This window comes from Bactrocera tryoni, chromosome 4, assembly GCF_016617805.1.
Source record: "Bactrocera tryoni isolate S06 chromosome 4, CSIRO_BtryS06_freeze2, whole genome shotgun sequence".
Taxonomy (NCBI): Eukaryota; Metazoa; Arthropoda; class Insecta; order Diptera; family Tephritidae; genus Bactrocera; species Bactrocera tryoni.
In genome coordinates, this window is record NC_052502.1 from 47,326,446 (window position 1) to 47,348,490 (window position 22,045).

The window sequence follows — 22,045 nt, forward strand, 5'->3', positions numbered from 1 at the left end:
ACAGCTGAAGGCCATATTAGTATGTACACTGGCACACGCACTTTACGCCGTCAAGTTCAGCCAACATATCGGCGCTTTGTAGGCGCAGCACGTCGCCAACAACATCGCTGCCGTCAAAGCCAGTGCACGCCTCACTGACATTTTTGCCGCGTTCCAAGCGTGCTGTCACTTTCTTCTTAGACTTAGTAGACTTAGACTTCGGCTTAGGTGCGGGCTCCAACTCCATTGTGGCATGCAAAGGCAAGGAATTGGATTTCTCGAGTTTATGCAACTTGCGTAGCCGCGTTATGCGCTCGTCCATGTTGAGCAAATGCAGCTGCAGGCAACTCATTTTTGTTGCTGTCCTCAAGCGCTCGTCGCTTATTCGTCGATTTGTTAATTAGAAAGAGCTTGACGCGCTTATCGATGTGAATTAATTCAATTAGCCACCAAATCGATGCGAATCGCCGATTGACAATTTATTTAATACAACGCGACGCGTCCGCTAGCGCTGGGCACAGCTGGTTGAACGGCCACCCGCTTTGGACTTGTCTACGCAACGAAATGTGCAATTACTTTCGGAATTCCGCTTACAAAGCGGCAATGACAGCGGCGAACGCGACGGTTACGACCGCAACTACAGCAAAAATAGTAAAAATAATGGCGCGCGTTTGCATAAACAAATCCGAGTTTCGATTTGAAAGCCAGAAAACGAAGAAAAAGTAGCCAAATGCAAACTGGGATGGAAAAACGCGCAACACCTTCGTTAAACACAATGGCAGCGCGAAAATAAGGCATGCAAGGCGGTAATCAAGACGTCGACGCGCGGCGCGCACTGCACACTGCAGCGAAAAGTCAACGACAGTGTGCGGTATGGCCAAGCCAGACCAGCTCTCGGGCTAATCGTAGTAGCACACTTGCCGCGCAACGGCTGTATCCGTTCGAGCGCCGTCGTTGTTCGTCATCCGACGCGTCAGCGTAAGCCAAACTTGTATTGAACAAAATAAATAAATGTGCATATATATGTACATATGTATATGCCTGTTGCGCACGAAAATAAAATAATTAAAACAAAAATAAATACACGTTTATCGCTTGAATAGAAAACGTGAAGTGAAATAAAAGTAATCAAAGAGGAAATTAAGTAATGCGCGCGACGCGAATTAATGCGAAAAAGCGCTCGTACACAGAGCGCGAGATGAGCGCGGCGTACGCGGTGACGCTGCATCGTGGTAATTCACGTATGCGCGTACATATGAGTGTCGTGGCAGCTTATTTTGCCTGGCTGGTCTTGGCTGAGACACGACAATACAATGTAAACTCACTCAAATATGGTTTTCCAAGCGCTCCGAGCCGAAACGTCGGAGTTACGCTAAAGCGTTAGCGCTCCGCCACCACCCTTTTTATGGGCAACCATCAGTCAGTCGGGCAGTCAGTTAAGACAGTTAGTCAGTCGCACAATGAGTTATTCGGTAAGTCAACAGTAGTCATCTTTGTTGTGCGTCACAGTGCGGAGACGCCTATGAATCAAAAGCTGCGTCTGCTCATTTCACGAGCGCGCGCCGGATTCTGGTGGACGTTTAGATATCAGCGCTCTCAAGTATATATACATACATATGTATGTATGTACATGCAAATAAGCGATAACCCGAAGTAAAAAAAACGAATCTTAACGCATACTGAATCATAATACAACGCCCCTTAACCGCGTCACCTGATAAGGTTAACGAGATAACGATGACGCTTCGGTTTGTATGTAAACAAAAGCGACAAAAATGCTTGGCATTTTCTCGCATGGTAGATTCGGTAGATAACGGGTGATCCAAGTAGATGTACTTTTTTCAATAGCCTTTTTTTGACATACCTCGACCTACTGAGCGTACTATTCTCAACACCATCAACCAATTGAGACCCAGCATCCGTTATTGGATTATATACGACCGAATAGACCACGTCCAGCTCGCTTTGAAGAAAATATATTAGCCATAGCTGAGAGTGTACATGAAGATCGTGGAGAACCGATTCGGCGCCGTTCGTAGGAACTCGGACTGACGTATGGAACGACTTGGCACATTTTACGTCGATATCTTAAATTGGAAGTGTACGAAATACAGTTTGTGCAAGAACTGAAGCCGCTCGACCTCGCTTCAGCGACATCGCTCGCTCTATGTGCTCTTCCAAGAAGATCCGATGTTGATGTCCGAGTATTTGATGCCTAAAATTGAAGCTCATGATCTCGGCGACATTTGGTTTCAACATGTCGGCTCCACTTCCCACACATCACATCAATCAATGTATTTATTGAGAGAACACTTCAAGCAGATAGTTTCACGTTTTGGGCCGGTCGATTGGCGATCAACATCGTGTGATATCACACCGTTAGACTTTTTTCTGTGGGGATATGTAAAGTCTAAAGTCTATGCGAACTATCCCGATCCGATTCATGCCTTGGAACATAACATAAGGCGTATCATTCGCCATTTCGACTGGTAATGATCGAAGCAGTCTTCGAAAATTGGACTCAACGAATGGACTATCTGAGACCTAGCCGCGCTCAACATTTGAAAGAGTTAATCTTCAAAATGCGGAAAAATGTTCTTTCGAATGATAGCAGACATTCCCCGTTAAATTTGAAGTCGCTTTCTTTAAAAAAGTAGGGAACCTCAAAATAGGGCACCCTTTATTTGTCAGGTGAATATATAGGAATAAGATTTTTGATAATAATACCGATATTTAGGCCACTCGAAGTGTAATTTTATTAAGTAAATAAAATTCAAATTAAAAAAAATCACAAAAAACGTTTTTTCTGTCTTATAACTGATTTAACCGTTATCCGTAATTTGGTCAGTACTTGTTGGTAATGGTAATGAATGTCTAATGGAGCAATGAACAATAGACCAAGTTCTTTTTGAAAATTAAAGAGTAATTTTTGAAAATTAAAGAAAGAGAAAGTAGAAGCCTATGTAAATGACACGGAAAATCTTGTTGAGAATCTGCAAGAGACATACTCTCCCCGGTTCGCTTAGGAGCTCGTCAAATACTACTTTACCAAATTTAATATATAATTTTTCCAAAGTTTCTAGGCGGTATACAGGCCTCAAAAACAATTCAACTTATCGCTGCAATTAAAATTTCGATCTGTTACGGATCTCTTACAGGGATCTTATGGTTCGACCCTTCTGAATTCGTTAGCTACATCGATATAATATAAAATGTAAGATCCACGGGGCGATAGTCTTGATCTTTAAAAGATCGACTCATCCATTTTGAAATTACTATAAACCTCATAATTGTTTAAAGTGATTTTTCATAGGATACAAATGAAACTAGAGTACATGATTATTAGTGAGGAATATTGAATTTATCTTTGATTTATATTGGGTAGTCGGAAAAGTCTCTTCGTATGTTGTCAATAGATGTCGTTGCAGTCGTAGTATATCTCCAGTGCTACCAATCACATTGTGTCATATCATATAATGTTGGATAGGTGAATTTTTAAGCTTCATTTAAATAAAAAAATATTAAATTCGGTGAAGTTGAAAAAAGGTTACAGCCGTTCAAAAGTAAGTGAAAATAATGAAGAAATTCGCTAGATTTTCAAATTTTTGTATAAAAAAGGGAGGAATGACACGCAAGCCAACAATGAAAATAGTGAAGTTTACGGAGACGACGCAGTATCAGTTCGTGTAGCACAACAATTGTTCGCTCGCTTCCGTTCTGGAAATTTCGATGTAAAAGATGCACCTCGCTCTGGCCGACCTATCGTTGAAAAAGTAAAAGTTTGACCAGGACCGTCACATAAGCAGCTATGACATCGCTAACGAACTTAATATTCATCATCAAACGGTTTTGAACCATTTAAAAAGACAAGCTACAAAAAGAAGATCGATGTTTGGATACCATATGAATTGTCTGTAAAAAAATTTAATAGACCGAATTAACATCTGCGGTTCTTTGCTGAAACGAAACGAAATCAAACCATTTCGGTAGCGAATGGTAACAGGAGTCAAAAAGTGGATCAAATAAGACAATAATGTGCGAAAAAGATCATGGTCCAAGCGTGGTGAAGCTCAACAAATGGTCGCGAAGCCAAGATTGACACCTTGAAAGGTTATGCTGAGTGTCTGGTGGGGTTGGCAAGGAATCATCCACTATGTGTTGCTCCAGCCTGGTAGAACGGTTAATGCTGCATTTTACTGTCAACAACTGATGAGATTGAAGCAAGCAATCGAAAAAACGGCCAGAACTGATCCAACAGAAAGGGCTTCGTCTTCTATCAGGACAACGCTAGACCACACACATCTTTGATGACTCGGCAAAAACTGGGAGAACATGGTTGGAAAGTTTTGCTGCATCCACCATATAGCCTTCACCATGAACCATCGGATTACCATTTGTTTCGGTGAATGCAGAGCTTTCTTAATGGAGGAAAGTTGGCTTCAAGAGAACTGTGAAAATTACCTGTCGCAGTTTTTTGCCGAGAAACCAGAAAAGTTTTACAGTGATAGAATAAAGTCTCTAGCGGAAAAAAGTGGTCGACAAAATGGAACATATTTGGTTCATTAAAGTTCATTATAAATATAAAGATATAAGTTGATGTTTCATTAGATATACGAAAAGACTTTTTCGACTACCCAATATATATCAGCCAATGAACTTTTCAGCCCTCAATAATGTTCCCCACGTTTCTCATGTTCACGGTGACGACCGAAGGAATTATGGCTATAACCGATTACGGGTCACAAAAAATCTTGTGAGCAAGTTCGGCTTCCTATAGTTGAATAAGTAGATATCTCAATTTTTAGTTAAAATCGCGGGAACTGCCACCGGAATTTAGCATTAATTATTTAAGAAGTAACCACAACCGGAAAGAACCACTACTCCAGCCGAAACCGAAGTTTTGTGCTAACAGTACGACAAAATATGGTATATTCGAAACATCACGAAAGACAACAAAGCAATAAAACCGAGTTTAATTGTTTTGACATAAAAAGGTTATCAATTTAAATGCTGCGCTTGTTGCTATAACGGTAATTATGTCATTAATTAAATTTTTATTATTGTAATTACAAATGTACAAATACGTACACACATACTACTGTGGGCAACAATTAGTAAGATTACTTTGAAGGGGACGACATAGATTTTGAAGAATAAATTAAGAATTTTAAAATTATGAACAATGTCTTACTACTTTTGGCTCCTAGTAGTATTCATGTTTACCACTGAGCAGTGTGTTATTACAGATAACGGTCTAATTTATTATCTGATGAATAACCTGTATAAATTTGTCCGAGTCAAATAAGAATTAATTTTAATAAAATCTGAAAGAAGTTGCGTCAGCGATAGGAATCATATGTTCGGAAAGTGTCCATAGCTCAGTCATGGTGAAAATGGTGAAGACAAAGGTAGCGATTTTACAAATTAATTGTATAAGTAGAATACAGTTTTATACGATACTGATAAATTATTCGATCCAAATATTATACGATATGGACATAATGAGATCGTAGAACAACTCCCTTCAATCAGTTTAAAACTCGAAGAATCTAAAATTAAAAAAACGTGTTAAGCACATGGATTCAGAAGTGACTGAAGGAAAAGACCTGTGAACCATTATTGATGGATTTAAAGACTATTCTCCGATGTTGCTAGCAAAATTTCAAATATCTCTACAAAAGGTTTGCGAATGGGCAAAGGACGGAGCAAAAACTGACTTATCAAGCTGCCTTGGTATAATGATGATTAATTTGCTAAACTGAAATTAACAAATTATTTAAAAAATTAATTCCCAAAATGTGCCTATTGGCTTTTGCAAAGCTTTTGTGTGCTCAAGCATTTTTAGTAAGGAAATCATTAGCGTTTTTAGTAAGGAAATCATTAGTAAAAAAGCAAATAATGTTTGCTACGAAATCCTTGAAAATGTTGCAGAAGTGTTTTGGGTCGTCTACTTTATCAGGAGCACAAGTTTTTGAGAATTTCGAAAGTACGTAGATTGTATTTTATATTTCGGGATTTGGCGACCCTAGTGTAGCAATCAGGCAACTCACAACTTTATCGTAAAGTTTGACATTATTGATATTATACATACTCAGAACGTTTTGAAATACGAACACTATTTTTGTTGTTTACAGTAAGATTGAAGATTTTCGCACGATTCGCCCACGAAGCACTTCCAAGCAAATTGTTGCCTGTTTTTGTGGAAAAACTGGACAGACCGCAACCACATCTCTACACAAAGCGGAACAGTAAATTCTGAGTGGTACACAACCATATGCTTGCCAGTTGTTATTCAAGAAATGAACTGCCGAAGGCGGATCACTCTTCACTACGACAATGCGATCTCTTATATGTGTGTACATCGACTAGAACAACTGCATTTTTGAGCACTCAATTTGATGGTTAATACACGGTATTGCTGAGTGATCTACAATAAATTCCTGACTTGACACCGACTGACTTATTTTTATTCCCGTAAGAAAGAAATATCTAAAAGGTCAACGTTTTACGACACCCGAAGAGACGATTAATGTGTTCAGAACTGATGCTTTGGAGAAACCTCAATCATAATGGTGCTTCGACAATTGATCCATTTACCTCTGTTAATAACGATAACATCGAAAAAGTTAAAGAAAGAAAAAAGTACTAAACACATTTTGCTTAATGTTTTGGGTACTCGACTCGTACCAAAAGATCTGAGTCTTTAGGAAAAACGACTTGGAATAGAGGTTGCTTATCAACCAACTAAGAAGAGTCCTCTATACATCAAACGCGTCATTTCTGTGACGAGACGTGGGTTTATGAATATGACGACGAAACTTTCGAAGAACATTGCGCCAGAAACTCGCTGAAGTCCATCTCAGATAGTGGATAAGTATCGAGATTCCCGTCCGCAACACCAAGGAGACCGCGTCACGCGTTTGCCGAAGTAAGGGCGTGACTTAATGTGTTATCCTTATAAGACAGGACAAAATTTCGATTAATAAGTGCCCATTTTCGAGGTCAAAGTTGAGACATTTTCAAAAACCAGAAAATGATTCACAATTTCAACACCCGCACTATTTCACAATTGCGGTTTCACTTGCATCTACTTCGTAACACAGTTGACACAGTCACATACAAGTCTATTAAATTTCAGGTGCACTAGAATCCTTATTAGCGCATTGGGTATTTTATACCCCATCGCATATTTCGGGTATGCAGAAAATTACAAACTTGAAATTTCGCAGAGCAACTTCTATGATCTACATAAACTTCCCCATAAAAATCGTACGGCGGGATCTATAGGCAGGCAGTAAAGGCCAGATAAGCTCGAGACGAGCCGATAATTTCACTTTTTGAGTCGGCCGATTGGCCATCAAGATCATGTGATATCACACCATAAGACGTTTTCCTGTGGTGATAGTAAGGTCATCGAAATTTGGACTTAACGGATAGATCATCTGAGACATATGTAGCTGCGTCCGACAATTGAAAGAGATAATCTAAGCATAAATTTCAAAGAATTTTCTTTCGAATCATAACATTCCTCATTAAATTCGAACTTTCTGTGTTTTTTTCTGTATAAAATTTGGGAACCTCGACATGGATTACACTTTAATTCGAATTTGGTAAGGAAAGTTATAAGTTGTCGTTTTGGAAAAAAAATATATATAGGTATTTAGTTCATTATACAATTTACTTATGCATACTTGTTTTCGAACAATATCCAATTTAATTAAAAACCAAATAATTCCAAATGAAATAAATCATTTAGTCTTTTAGCTTTAGAATTTATATAAAAATATGAATAAATGAATTATAAAATTACTACAATGTATTATAACTATTTATACATAAGTGGTTTATAGAATTTCAGTGACTGCACTTACCGTGTAATATCCTCAGTGCTGACGGCACGTGGCGTTCCGGGTGGCACGGCGGCCAGCACATTCGATGACGCATACCTAGATGCTGGTTCTATAATTTGTGTAATTATCAAAAACCACAGCGCGGAAATTGAACACAACACGCACACACAAACATTGCATTACGATGGCATTGGCATTTTTGTATAACAGAATACATTTGTACATTTTTATGTTATTATGTACGAGTATGTATTAACATTTGTTTAGAGTTACATTTTTGGTCAACAAATGATTGCAAAGATACGGGAATGAGAAGAGTAAAAGAATTAATGTGTTTTGGAATACTTCGTTTTATGAATTTTAAGAGAAATTATAGTTGGAATATAAGAAGAAGAAAAAAAACATACACATGTGCATACATAATAAACATATTGCAGTAAATTTAAGTATTATCTTTAGGAATTTCACGTATGATTTGATAAGAATATTTTTGAATAAATATACAATTAGACTTCGTGCTGCGAGGAGTGCGGAGGGTGACCAATTTTTTATTAATTACTTAATTTTTTTAATTAATTATTTGCAACTATTTTTTTTTTATTTTATTTTAATGCATTAACTTATTTACTTAATATTTTTCTGTTAATAGTATTTAAAAAAAATTATTATTTTTTAAACTAATTGTTTTTTAATGAATCAATATTCATTATTCATTAATTTTCTAAATTAATTAACTTTTATATTATTATTTTTAGTTAATTTATTTAAAATATTATTTGAATATTTTTTTTTAATATTATCTTATAGATCGGAAGAGCACACGTTATTTTATTTTAATTAATATTTTTTATCACTTATGATTCCATAAGAATAATTTTGAAAAAAAATACAAATTGACATCGTGCTGCGAGGAGTGCGATATTAATCACTTAATTATTTTAATTAACTACTCTTAATTAATTTTTTTCCTATTTTACTTTAATGCATCAATATTCTTAAAATAGTTAATTTTTTCATTAATTATTTTTTAATTAAATTTAATTTTCTGAATTAATTAACTCTTGTATTATTATTTTTAGAGAATTTTATTTAAAATACTATTTTATTTTTTTTATAATTACTATTAAGAGTAATTCATATTCTTTTAAAATAAATAATTTATATTTTTATTTACATTTTTTTGATATTTTATTAATATTAATAATCTTTTAAAATAATAATTATTTTTTATTTAATATTTTTTAACAAATTAATTTTTAAAATATTTTTTTTAATTAATTCATGTTTCTTAATTATTTATTTATCTATATTTATTATTTTTTTAATTTATTATTGTTTATTAATCAATATTAATTAATTGATTTTTAAATCAAACTTTTTATTATTATTTTTAGGTAATTTGATTTAAAATATTATTTAAATATTTTTTTAATATATTTTTTTATAATTATTATATTAATTTAATTAATCGTTTTTTTTTAATCTTAAGTAATTCCTTGATAAAACTTCCCTCAGCGAGCTCGTGGTAATTTTTTAATTAATTAAATTTTTTATTTCGATTTTTTTAAATAATTTTTTTGTATTAATACTCTTTTAAAATAATTATGTTGTTTTGATGAATATTTTTTAACTAATTAATTGTTATATATTTTTTTAATTAATTCATATTATTTAATTATAACAAATTATTTTTAATTAATCAATATTAATTAATTTTTTAACTAATTAACTCTTTTATTATTATTTTTAGTTAATTTTATGTAAAATAGCATTTAATCTAATTTTTAATTTTTTTTATAAAAATTATTTTAATTTAATTTTTAGTAATTGCTTGGTAAAAATTCCCTCAGCGTGCTTGTGGTTGCAAAAGCGAATTTAAAAAATTGAGAATAGAAACATCTTAAGTATAATATTTTTACGATTGCAATGAAATAACGTCTCAAAGCAGCTGGGGGCTACTTGCTGAACGCGTGAACGCAAGTCATTGGCGAATTCATGCACGCAGCGCAGTGCTAATGCACAATACGTGACGCCAAACGAATAATAAAACAGTTTCGCTATTTACAGTAGCCACACATTAATACATATTTGCTTTGCACTTTAGAAAAATCGAAAAAATTTAAAAAATAAGTAAAAAACTATAGTCTTTTTGGAAGCTGCAAAAGTGTGTTTGTACTTTTATGCTTGTGCTTACATTGCGTTCTAGCATGCTTAAATTCCTTTGCAGTTATAATATTTCTCTAATATTTCTGAATTTTAAGTTTAACGCTAGCGAAATAAAAAAAGAAAGTGCTAAAATAGCGCGGCACATAAATGGAGGGACGCAAAAACGCTGGAAGCATTTACTTTAAAGAATATTTTTGATCCACACATGTAGGTATGTATGTATGTATATGTGAGTACTTAGCCTATTTCAGTGTTAGTTTATTAAAAATATATCTTGTATTGGTTTTGTTGGTGTGTTTCAGCACATTGGCAGGGTGATTACAAACATCTGGAGAGGCGGTAAAGTAAAGCGATCGATGCTCTTTAAATATCTTGATACATGGAGGAAGTACTCGAAAATGTTTCAAAATATCGATTCTATAAGCGAAATGGACTCGGACTTTTTATCCGGTCAAGGACTGTCAACACGGCTGAATTCTGCCGCTACAACAACAACAATCATAATATATGCCAAATTCCGTTACGATGAAATTGTCAATTAAAAAAGATTTTTATGCAAGAACTTGATTTTCATCGATCAGTTTGTAACGCTGCATATATTATAATGCTCCACTATCGGCGGTTCCGGTAGCTTCTTGGAAATATAAGGACTTGTGCAAAATTTTTGATCGATATCTCAACAGTTGAGGGATATTTACGTATATATGCATGTTGTTGTCGTTGTACCTGCGAAGACTTGCCTGCAGTAATTTCGAGGCATGGTGCCGACTTGAGAGTCATTGGCGGGATAAAAATCAGGGTCCGTTCCGGTTACTTTGACCCCACAGCCGTGGGAACGGCATATATGCAGGTAAATCGACTCAGCTTGCTACGTTGATAAGAGCCTTCGAAGTTTGCTTTAGATTAGAACATTATTATTGGTTTAAGCCAATTGTTTGTTCGATTCGCTACTCTTCAATGTTTGAAGAATTGAATACAGTTAGAACGTATTTTTATAAAGAATGCGCATATCATTCCTGGTTTCCTAACGAATGTTAAACCTAATTATTATTATATATACATATGTATATACATACATACATATATATCTACTGCTGGTGGTGTGTTGGATCCTAATATTTTGGCACTTTAACGTTTTGATTAACTCATCACATTTGCGATTTAAACTTAATTGCCGGTATTAACTTTGTTTACAGCGCCAAAGCAGATGAAAGTAATCACACTTCCAACACATTGATTAAAATAATAAACTTTTGGATGCAAAAGTATGAGCTATAGCGACTAGATATAAATAAAACAAATTTGAACTAGAACTATAAGGTCTATTGCGGAAATACAGTAGCAATAGTTTGCTTTGTGTTAAACTAATTTGAACGAAACAGCTTGTAGTGATTTAACGCTAAAGCTAAATTACGAAAATATAGCTGTTTTGTAATTGTATATCAGCTGCAAGTATATCTATGTACTTGTTTAATAAATGTATATACATATATACATATACTTGAATACTAGATGTATGTATGTATACTTGTAAACATGTATGTATGTTTGATTGTTTATATGTATGTATGTGTATGCATGTATGTACGTATGTATATGTATGCGTTTGTCTTACGAGGCAAAGGTGAATGGGATCTGGATGTTGATGCAACAACAACACCAGCTGCTGTGGAGGAGGCGGGTACTGAGGTTTGTATATTATTGTTGATATTATTCGTGGTAGCTGTGTGGCTAACATTGTTGTTGTTGTACGTGGTAGTAGTGGTGGTGGTGTTGGTGGTGATTGAGGGTGATGGTGAACGAGCAAAATCAACAACTGTTTTTCCAATATTATTTATCGCACCTGTTGAATGCGAATTAATCGGCGCAAATTGTGGCTGTGATGAGCTGACTGGGTGCTGCGTCTTGCCAACGATCAACGTTACTTTGTCCGTAATTGACTTGAGTGTGGCGACCGCTTGCTCATGTGTTACATTTTCCAGATTAGTTTCGGCCTGCAATACAATTAAATTATGCAATTAATGAGCATATGTGTGTGGAAGAGAATAAATGAGCAACATTACCGCATTTGTGCGCACCGCAATCAGCTTATCGCCAATCGAGAGGCGTCCATCGACCGCAGCGGCGCCACCGTCCATGATTTTCGTTACATAAATACCGTTATCGCCCGGTATATGTTGATTACCAATACCGCCGGCTATGGAGAAGCCCAAACCCTTGCCACCCTTCACCAAATCGATCTCGACCACTTTCGGACCGGCAGCAGCAGCAGCTGCAGCTGCAGCGGCGGCGGCAGCACTACGTGGCAATGTGGCCGATGTGGCGGCAGTAGCGTCACCACCACCACCGCCAGCAGCACCACCGCCACCGCCACGTTTTCTTTTCACATGCAATTTCACCACATTGCCAGCTTTTTTCAGCGCATCCACAGCGGATGCATGCGGCACATCCACCACAGACACATCATTCACCGACACAATGATATCGTTTATGCATAAACGTCCATCGGCAGCGGCGGCACCGCCCGGTATCAATTTCGTTATATAAATGGAGGTGTCCGTGCCGATGTGTGGATTGTCTGTGCCGCCGGCAATCGAAAAACCAAGACCAGAATTGCCACGCTCCAATGTAATATCCTCATATTGCCAGCTCTCATCACCGTTCACCTGCAAACAAAAACAACAACACACGAATCAATTAAGAGGAAAGTGTTAATTTTGTATATTTGCAAACGATCGTAACATTTGCATGATTTTAGTGTTACAAACATATCAGCGAGTAGTATATTGATTGACAACCTGACAATAGCAACAATAACCAAAGGTAGCATATGTATATGTATATGTGTATGCGTGAAGTTAGTTGTCTGCTTGCTGTGAGCAAATAGCGAATAGTTACAATGTCGACCAAAAACACACAGACACAGCGACAGACACTTGTTATTATTTGAGTGGTGATGAAAGTGGACACATGAAACGGCACAAAAAAGAAATGAAAACACAAATGGACACGAGCACGAGCACATAAATCGACTGAAATGCTGTGATTTAGACAATACAAACGGCAGCACGTACGCCCTTACACACACATACACACAATTATTGATATATATATGTATGTATATATACTATACATACATATGTAGAGGTAGACATATGGTAAGTGTTGCAAATTGGCACAATATCATATTCATTGGGCACCGTGACGTCGATAGCGGCACGACTCAGGTGGTACAATGTGCAAATTGTGCCAATTTGCTTTCGCTAAAAAGACACTTGTTATCATGACCCGGTCATCAAGGCAACGCAAGCTCCCAGTAGCACACAAAATAGCAACAATAACAACAATCAATGCAGTTAATTTGAGAGCATAAAATATTAGTTGGCACACATACAAAAAAACATTGAACGAGTGTTAAGTAGACAAAAAGGAAGAGAAAAAAGAAACTTCTTTCCTTTTCGTGGCACGCCGCTCGCTTACCTTCGTCGATGACGCTCTGTGTATCTGCAAAGTGACAAAAGCAAATTAAGATATAACAGTATGTTCGAAATGGAAATTTGAAGTATAAGAAAACTACAAACAAAAGGCAAATAAATAAATAAACAGTAAAGTATTCAGCGCGAAATATGCTATAATCCAAAGTTCTTTGACGTTTAAATGACAGTGGTGTAACGCCCAATAACACGTCAGCGGTAGGAAGAAAAAACAACAACAGCTGCTTAAGATCAATGGTAATTGGCCGCCAGAGCCATGGTTATTTTGCTGTTGCTGTTTCTATGTACAATGACCCAATTCACTTAGGAGACTGTGAGGCAGCAACATTTCATTGTTGTAACGTTTATACTACTTCCGCTGTCATTGCTGCATAGCACTACTATTATCATATCATTATATACATATGTACGTAGATACATACACGTTCTTTTTTTTCCTTTAAATTGCTCAGCTGTTTGTGGCCGTCGCGCACGCCCATTCGCTTACGTTTAATGGACAAGGCACGAATCCCACCGGCTATTAGTGAGATAAGCCATGCCATCAGCGTCAAGCAGACGCGGAAGTTAAAAGATCATTGCCCTGCTGTCTAAACACTCATTACTTTTGCGGCATTCAAATGTAAACAAAAATTTGTAATGTAAATGAAACTAAAATGGCAAATGGCAAATAAAGTGTGGTCCTTATTTTGAACTTACGCTGTTAAGCACAATTTAAGAAGCGTAAATGAGTCAAGTGATAAGTATAAAAAGATAAAATAAAATACCACTTTAAATGCACATTAACATGTAAAAGAAACAATCCATCTATCTACTTATATTTAACTAAGCCAAATTGCTTAATTTCTGAAAGTATAATTAATTTATGCTAGTTCAATATTCGATTCATCGCTCTCCAAACTACTTTTTCCGTACTCGGAACTTTTATACTGAATTTAATAATGAAATTTTCAATAAGCTCAATTTCGAAATTCGAAAGAAAATATTCGAACTCAAAAGCTAACTTTGAAAAGCGGAGAAATAAATTATTTTCTGAAAAAATTGTATGGTGAGGATTGTATAACCTCAATTTCGAAATTCGAAAGCAAATTTTTCGAATTTAGAAACTAACTTTCGAAATTTTTCTAACTTAAAAGTTAACTTCGAAAAACGGAGAAATTGGTTTTTTTTCGGAAAAAATTGTATGGTGAGGATTGTATAACCTCAATTTCGAATTTCGAAAATAAATTTTTCGAATTTAGAAACTAATTTTCGAAAGCAAATTTTTCTAACTTAAAAGCTAACTTCGAAAAACGGAGAAATTGGTTTGATTTCTAAAAAAAATTGTATTGTGAGGATTGTATGAGCTCAATTTCGAAAATCGAAAGCAAATTTTTCAAATTTAAAGGCTAACTTTCGAAAGCAAATTTTTCGAACTTGAAGACTAATTTCGAAAAGCGGAGAAATTGTTTTTTTTTAATTGTATGGTGAAGATTGTATGAGCTCAATTTCGAAATTCGAAAGGCTAACTTTTAAAAGCAAATTTTTCGAACTTCGAGAAGCGAAGAAATTGATTTTTTTTTTGCAAAAAATTTAAGGTGAGAATTGTATGAGCTCAATTTCGAAACTTGAAAGCAAATTTTTCGAAAGTAAAGGCTAACTGCGAAAAGCGGAGAAATGGATTTTTTTTCTGCATAAATTTTACGGTGAGAATTGTATGAGCTCAATTTCGAAAGTCGAAAGCGAATTTTTCGGATTTAAAGGCTAACTTCGAAAAGCGTAGAAATGGATTTTTTTTTAAATAAATTTGTGGTGAGCATTGTGTGAGCCGTACTCAAATTTATACGTGGTTTACACGATTTAAAAATAGTCGAGAAAATATCAACGACCAAAGGCCAGGTCGTTTAGAATCTAGTAATCATACTGAATTGTTGCAACAAAAAATACCAGGTTTGGAGATTGTTGATGATGGTCGTGTAGGAAGCTGATGATTTCTTTAATCATGACTTGATCGTGTTGCCACACTTTAGAAACTACGGAGAATGACTATATCTTTAGTTTCTGATTAGACTTCTAGGTCGTATGCAACTTATATAGAGTAAGATATCATGCCATAATTAATGCTGTTTCTCGACGAATATTAGATTATATTATTTTCAGTTTCTATCATATCTTCTTTTTCACTAACATTCATTATTTTTTTAATTGTTAATACCCTTTAACAATGGATATCATAAGCCTAAGTGAGTTTCGTAACCATTTTACTACAATATAATCAACTCTTACTAAATTTCCATCGACAATTTTTTGGTTATGATTAATAAAATATCTCAAATAAACAATCTTCTTAAGTGATATAGTGGGAGGTCCTGTTGACGGCTTTTGACCCTAAATTTATGATTTAATTCAGAAATTAACAATTTCCACTGCAAATTTATGGGCATAAATTCAAAGAATTCTTCTAAGCTCCAATAAGGCAACTCGGTCAATTGACAACAACGAAAGACACACAAAAACAAACTGACGCATAAAAAATTCTAACTCATTAAGCATAACAAAGTGCCGGAGCACCTACAATACCAATAAAAAAAGCAAATATAAAAAATTGTGAAAGACTCTGGAAATACGGCAATAAAGCGCTGAGCGAAGACGTGACACACATGACATAGAGTAGATTTAAATAACAATAAGTAGATTCTTAGCGAAATTTACTTTGTCAATTAACTTCGCATCGGTCTGGCGGCAGCTGACGCGCTTGTTGCCAACTTCAGAGCATCGAGTCGATCCGCCAGCGGCCGCCAGCTATTTGGGTAATCGTCTATTCATTCATTAAATGAACGTTCATCACGCGGCGGTGCAAATCATGCGCACAAGACAGCCAAGGAAGTCAAAGATTTCTAAGTGACATGGTTTTGCCATATTCGATGTTGTTGTTGTTGTTGTTCTATTTCATTTCATTTGTGCAAATGAAGAATGAACGAGCATACAAATGCTAAACGGATTACGGGATAAAAAGCGAATAAAAACATTTAATTGTAATTGAGAAGATTAAAAGTCAAATACACGGGCAACAGTGGACTGAAAGTCGGGTGCTTAGAGGCGAAAAGGAGAACAGTTGGAATAAATTGCTTACGAAGCTGCTATAATTTGACTAAAAAGAAGCTAGAGCTTCTTTTATTACATTCCAACTCATAGCAGCGTATTCTGGATGTATCAAATAAGCTATGGTTAATGGAGTCTAATTAGAAACGCGAATTTTGTTTTATCTCTTCGATCGGGAGAAAACGGATTTCTCGGAGTTTTTCTCATAAACCCATGTTCTATAGACAGTTGTAATGCTTTCGGAACTCGCACGATCAAGCATGTCCAAAGAGACCTATTTATGGTTCTCTTTTTGAAAAAAAAAAAATCTGCTTTATCGTGACGAGTCGAGCAAGAGCGCGTTTCATGCCTAAAAAGGATTCGAACGACCTCGCGAGAGATGTCTAGCTCTTTTGCCATCTCTCTAACACTTGCTTAATGATTTTCTAGCACCATATTCTTCACTTTTTTCATATTTCCATCAGTTGAAGAGGTCGTAGGTCATCCAGAACGAGACGTGTTTTCAGCGATTTCTAGACCGTATCTGAAAGTTTGTACCACTTGTAGGCTTTTGCAACATTCGCACGAATTAAAAAAGGCTGTATATGAAAAGTAGATCGATTTATAGGTGCCACACGAGTATGAGCAAAAAAAACTTCGTGGATCGAATTTTCATCTGCGAATCGCGGGATCGCAACAAAATCGATCCATTTTGAAGAAGATGATTCCTGGTGTTACAAAGGGGGTAACTTACGAAAACGTTTGTGATGACATCACGATGAGCCGCTCATAACGGTGGTAAAGCTAGGACTGACGGTCAGGAAGGGATTGCTATGTGTTTGTTGAGATCGGCTGGGAATCATTTACTGTGAGGTGCTCTCTGACGACGAAGCACTTAATTGGGACTGTAGTGCCAATAATTGAGCCGTCAGAAGTAAGCAATCGCACAGAAGTGTTTAGTTTTAGCTGATAGGAGAGAAATTGAATATCATCAGTACAACGCCGGACCACATACATCAGTAGCAACTCATTGAGAACTACACCGAGAACTTGATTCTCATTCAATCGCCTTAAAGTCCGATCTTGGAACCAAGTAACTAACTTTTCTGTCGAAAGCGAAATTCTAAATGACAAAAAGTTGTCGAACAAAATGGTGCGTATTTCACCTAAACCGGAATATTCAACTATAAGTAAACAAAACTGTAACAACAATAACAGCATATGGAAAAACAACAGCGTTAGTAGAGATCCTTTAGCAACAGTGCATGCAAACTGCGGGCTTTTTAGCGAGATTAACGACAATATTTTTGATATGAAAAAAATTGAGTTTATTTTATTCATTCATTACTCACTCAGTTATGTAAAAAATAAAAATCTTCTCACACCAGTTACAATTATTCGCATTTGAGGCATGTAATTTGCAATGAAATTTCACCAACAATTAAAACCAGATTTAATAAAGCGCGCTAAACTTAAGTTCATGCAAAAAATGCAACCCTTCATTTGAGGTAAGTGTAGGTTCAGCGCAATTTTGTGGCTTTAATGAGCTCTATGCGAAAGTAAATGCATTAAATAAATCTACTTTAATGTAATTATATTTGTTTTCCCATATGCACATGTACACACACACACACACACACACAGATTTGTTGTTGGACGTTCCACTTTTTTCCGCGTGTACTTAGTTATATGCCTCTTACTGTCGACTGACATTGTTCATTATGGCAAAGTGGTGACGGACGTTTGTGCTGACGCTAACTGACTTCACTCACAGCCTTAACTCGGACTGACGACGACCAACTTAAGTTAGTTAAGTACACACGCTTACTACAAAAGCCTTCTCGAACAAAGCAACAACTACAAAAATCAGATTTATTACAAATACACAGGACGGCGATGGCAGTTAACGCGGTCGCGACTTATTAGCGAGGCCACTAAACAGCGCTTGGTAGCGTACTTTTGCTAACCCTTCAGGGCTCACACAGCGATTTAGTATACGTAAAGATACTAGGGTCGTCGCAAAGGTACACCAAATGACTTGTATTTGTAATAATTTCAGAAAATTTTAAGGTTTAGAAAAAAATTCACTTTTGCCTATGTGATACAATATCTATTCTAATCGGAAGTTCAACTACTTGTAAGCGTGATTTGCTTCTAGTCTCTGATTAGTGAAATACATGTATACATTTTTATCTAGTAGATACTGTCAACAAACATTTGGATCTTATGAGTGTGGCTTCAAGCCTGGAAAAGCAACAACGGACCAGACATTCACCAGGCGCCAAATCTTGGAAAATACCCGTGGAAAGGATCCCCATGGACCACCTCTTCGTCGATTTCAAAGCTGCTCTTGACAGCACGAAAAAGGGAGCTATTATTTTGTCGCTATGCCCGTCTGTTCTCGCAAAACTAATATGGTTGTGTAAACTGACGTTGAGCAATACCAAAAACGCCATCAGGATCGGAAAGGACCTCTCCGAGCCGTTGGACACCAAACGAGGTTTCAGCAAGGCAACTCCCTATCGTGCGACTTCTTAATTTTGCTGCTGGAAAAAATACTTCGAGCTGCAGATCTGAACAGAGAAGATACAATCTTCTACAAGAATGTACAACTGCTGGCGTATGCCGATGACATCGATATCATTGGCCATAACAACCGCGCCGTTAGTTCTGGTTTCTCCGGGTTGGGCAAAGAAGCGAAGCGTATGGGCCTGGTTGTGAACGGGGACAAGACGAAATATATCCTGTCATCAAACAAACAGTCATCGCATTCGCGACTTGATCCTACGTCATTGTTGACAGTCATAACTCCGAAGTCGAAGATAATTCCGTCTATCTTGGAACCAGTTTTAACACCAACAACAACAACAGCCGCGAAATCTAACGCAGAATAACTCTTGCCAAGATAGACCTCTTGTCAGGTGCTACTTCGGAATGAGTAGGCAATTGAAAAGTAAAGTCCTCAAAGGCCAAGTCACCACAAGTCACTCATCATCACCGTCTTGTTATATGGTACATAGGCATAGACGATGTCAACATCTGATGAGTCGGCGTTACGAGTTTTCGAGAGAAAGGTTCGGCGGAAGGTTTATGGTCCTTTGCGCATTGGCCACGGCGAATATCGCATTCGATGGAACGATGAGCTGTACGAGATATACGACGACGTTGACATAGATTAGAAAATTAAGAGACAGCGGCTGCGCTGTCGTCCGAATAGATGAAAACACTCCAGCTCTGAGAATATTCGACGCAGTAATCACGGGGGGAAGCAGACGAAGAGGAAAACCTCCACTCCGTTGGAAAAACCAGGTGGAGAAGGATCTGGCTACATTTGGAATCTCCAATTGGCGCCAAACAGCGAAATGAAGAAATAACTGTCGCGCTGTTGTAAACTCGACTATAACCGCGTAATACCGTAAAAAACAAGAAGAAATGCTGGAGACTCCTGTAGGAATATAATGAGATTGTCTAACAAACGTCGAACTCTATTATAAAAAGTACTCTTATCCGGGTAAGTTCTACAAACACGACAGCATTCCTCAAAAATTTTGTAGGAGTTCGGATGCTAATAGCTGGACTGAAAAGTTCGTAGGCTGATACATTGTTCGTATTACTATTTTAGATACATCTATGTTGAACTTTCATCATTTTGGGTGAAGCAACTTGAGATAGTTTACAAAAAATGGGTCAAAAGAAATTTCATGTGTTAATAAAGCGTTGCTTTTTGGGGAAAAAATACTGTTGAGGCCAAGGTTTGGATCGATCAACATTATTTGGACTATGAAGGCAGTGGACTCCCTTAAGAGACTGTTACCGACGAAAACCTCAAAAAGGTGCCCGAAATTCGGTTGCCCGTAAAAAGACGTTGTTCGAGAGAGCTGGGACTCTAAAGATATTAAAGAAACGTATAGGATATGTTGTGAATAAATATTTGGGCGAAAGCTCTGTGTACGGTAAATTGGATGCCATGCAAGCTCACAATCCAACAAAAACAACAAATTGATGATTCCGGGAAGTCTTTGAAGCTGTTCTATTATAATAGAACAGAGTTTTTGCGTCGATGTGTGACAATGGCTGAAACATGGGTTCATCATCTCACAGCGGTGTCCATCGACAGTCAGCCAAGTAGACTCTTAGGCTTCTTAGGAGGCTAAAGATAGATTAGACATATTATAAAAATTGTATTGAATAATTTTAATACCGCCATAATAGTTGTATCGCCCTAGAAAATAGCTATATTGTAAAAAATGGGAGGACTGCACGTGAGAAATGGCTTAATGGACTCAACTCGTCACGCTGATTCTTGGTATATTTATATATTGCATATTTAAAGGCATGCCCAACAATTCCTTCTGGATATGACCAACTAGTATACCCTGCTAAGGTTGTAAAAAATATTGAGCTCTGCATTTTTTTGTTTTTTAGTTTTTATATTATTTTTTACTAGATAATTTCGACATCACCCTAATAATATCGTGTGCTTTTACATAGTTATATAAATATATTTGTCCGTAAATATGGTATAAGAATTTCGCATGCAAAACGTGTATACTTCCAATTGACTGACTGGCGCTCAAGGCATTAAAATCACACGAAAGCATTGCCACGAACCCCGTTTCCCGCTGCGCTACGCCCAGCGCCACCCCCAGGTGACATTTAACATTTTCCATATCCTCTCACAACTGATGCACGCGAATGCGCTAACGATTGCCTACTTACGATTGTTTCCATTTTGTAGCTTTAAAGTAATTACGGCCCTAGCAGGAGGAGGGGAAGCAATGGTAGCATGCACGTCGTTGCTCCAAATAACTGCATTCGTGTAAATACAAATATATTTTAGTTAAGTTAGGAGGAATATATACAAGCAAGGCGAGGGGTGTAAACGACTAGAAATTTCTAAGGTTTAAGATTGTTGGTTAGACACGCTAGCGATTAGCATTTGTAGTGCATATGTAGGCATCATGCAGTATGTAGGTCAGCGCAAATAAAGTGCACGAAAATGAAAGTAAAGGAAAAAGATTTAGAAATTTTAAAAACACCCTGGTGAAATTCCATATATATTTCAGTGTAATATTGAGCAAAGTTGCCACTGCAAGAAGTTTTCAGTGAAGTTTTAATATAATGAAAACAGCTAAGATAAATTTACAACGGTCCACTTAACCCAATCATATCTTCTTTCAATCTACTGCTCAGTGCTAGTGAGGCGATGTGATCCCTATTTGGAAACATGAATCCAAGGGTCTTTATCTTGCGTTAGCAGATTATCAGCAAGTTTTAGTCGCCCTGTCGCAGAACCACCAATTTGCTTCTTGAGCTTACAGTGGTCAGTGTCGAATGCGACAAGTAACCGGAGTTTGTCCCTAGGAGGGTTGATTACGTATTTAAACCTGCTGAGGTTGTAACCACCCATTAGCAACTTGGCATGGCGCATGCCTTGGAATTGTTAGAAATACCTCCACCTGCCTACTCCTTCTTCCTTGCAGAGCAACTCCTTTATGG

The 22,045-nt window shown here is 36.7% G+C and overlaps 1 protein-coding gene across 5 annotated transcripts in view; it reads right to left on the bottom strand.

Moving 5' to 3' along the window:
• LOC120774786 (disks large 1 tumor suppressor protein) overlaps positions 1 to 22,045 on the bottom strand; it is a 58,688-nt gene that overhangs the window by 26,593 nt on the left and 10,050 nt on the right. For 3 of the 5 annotated variants that reach the window (XM_040104568.1, XM_040104566.1, XM_040104564.1), the window contains exons 2-5: positions 13,476 to 13,499; positions 12,059 to 12,661; positions 11,611 to 11,989; positions 7,851 to 7,938 (exon numbers count right to left, since the gene is read on the bottom strand). In XM_040104568.1, coding sequence (XP_039960502.1) covers positions 7,851 to 7,938; positions 11,611 to 11,989; positions 12,059 to 12,661; positions 13,476 to 13,499 — 1,094 coding nt within the window. The remainder of the gene's footprint in view (positions 1 to 7,850; positions 7,939 to 11,610; positions 11,990 to 12,058; positions 12,662 to 13,475; positions 13,500 to 22,045) is intronic. The other 2 variants (XM_040104565.1, XM_040104567.1) reach the window with 1 other exon arrangement.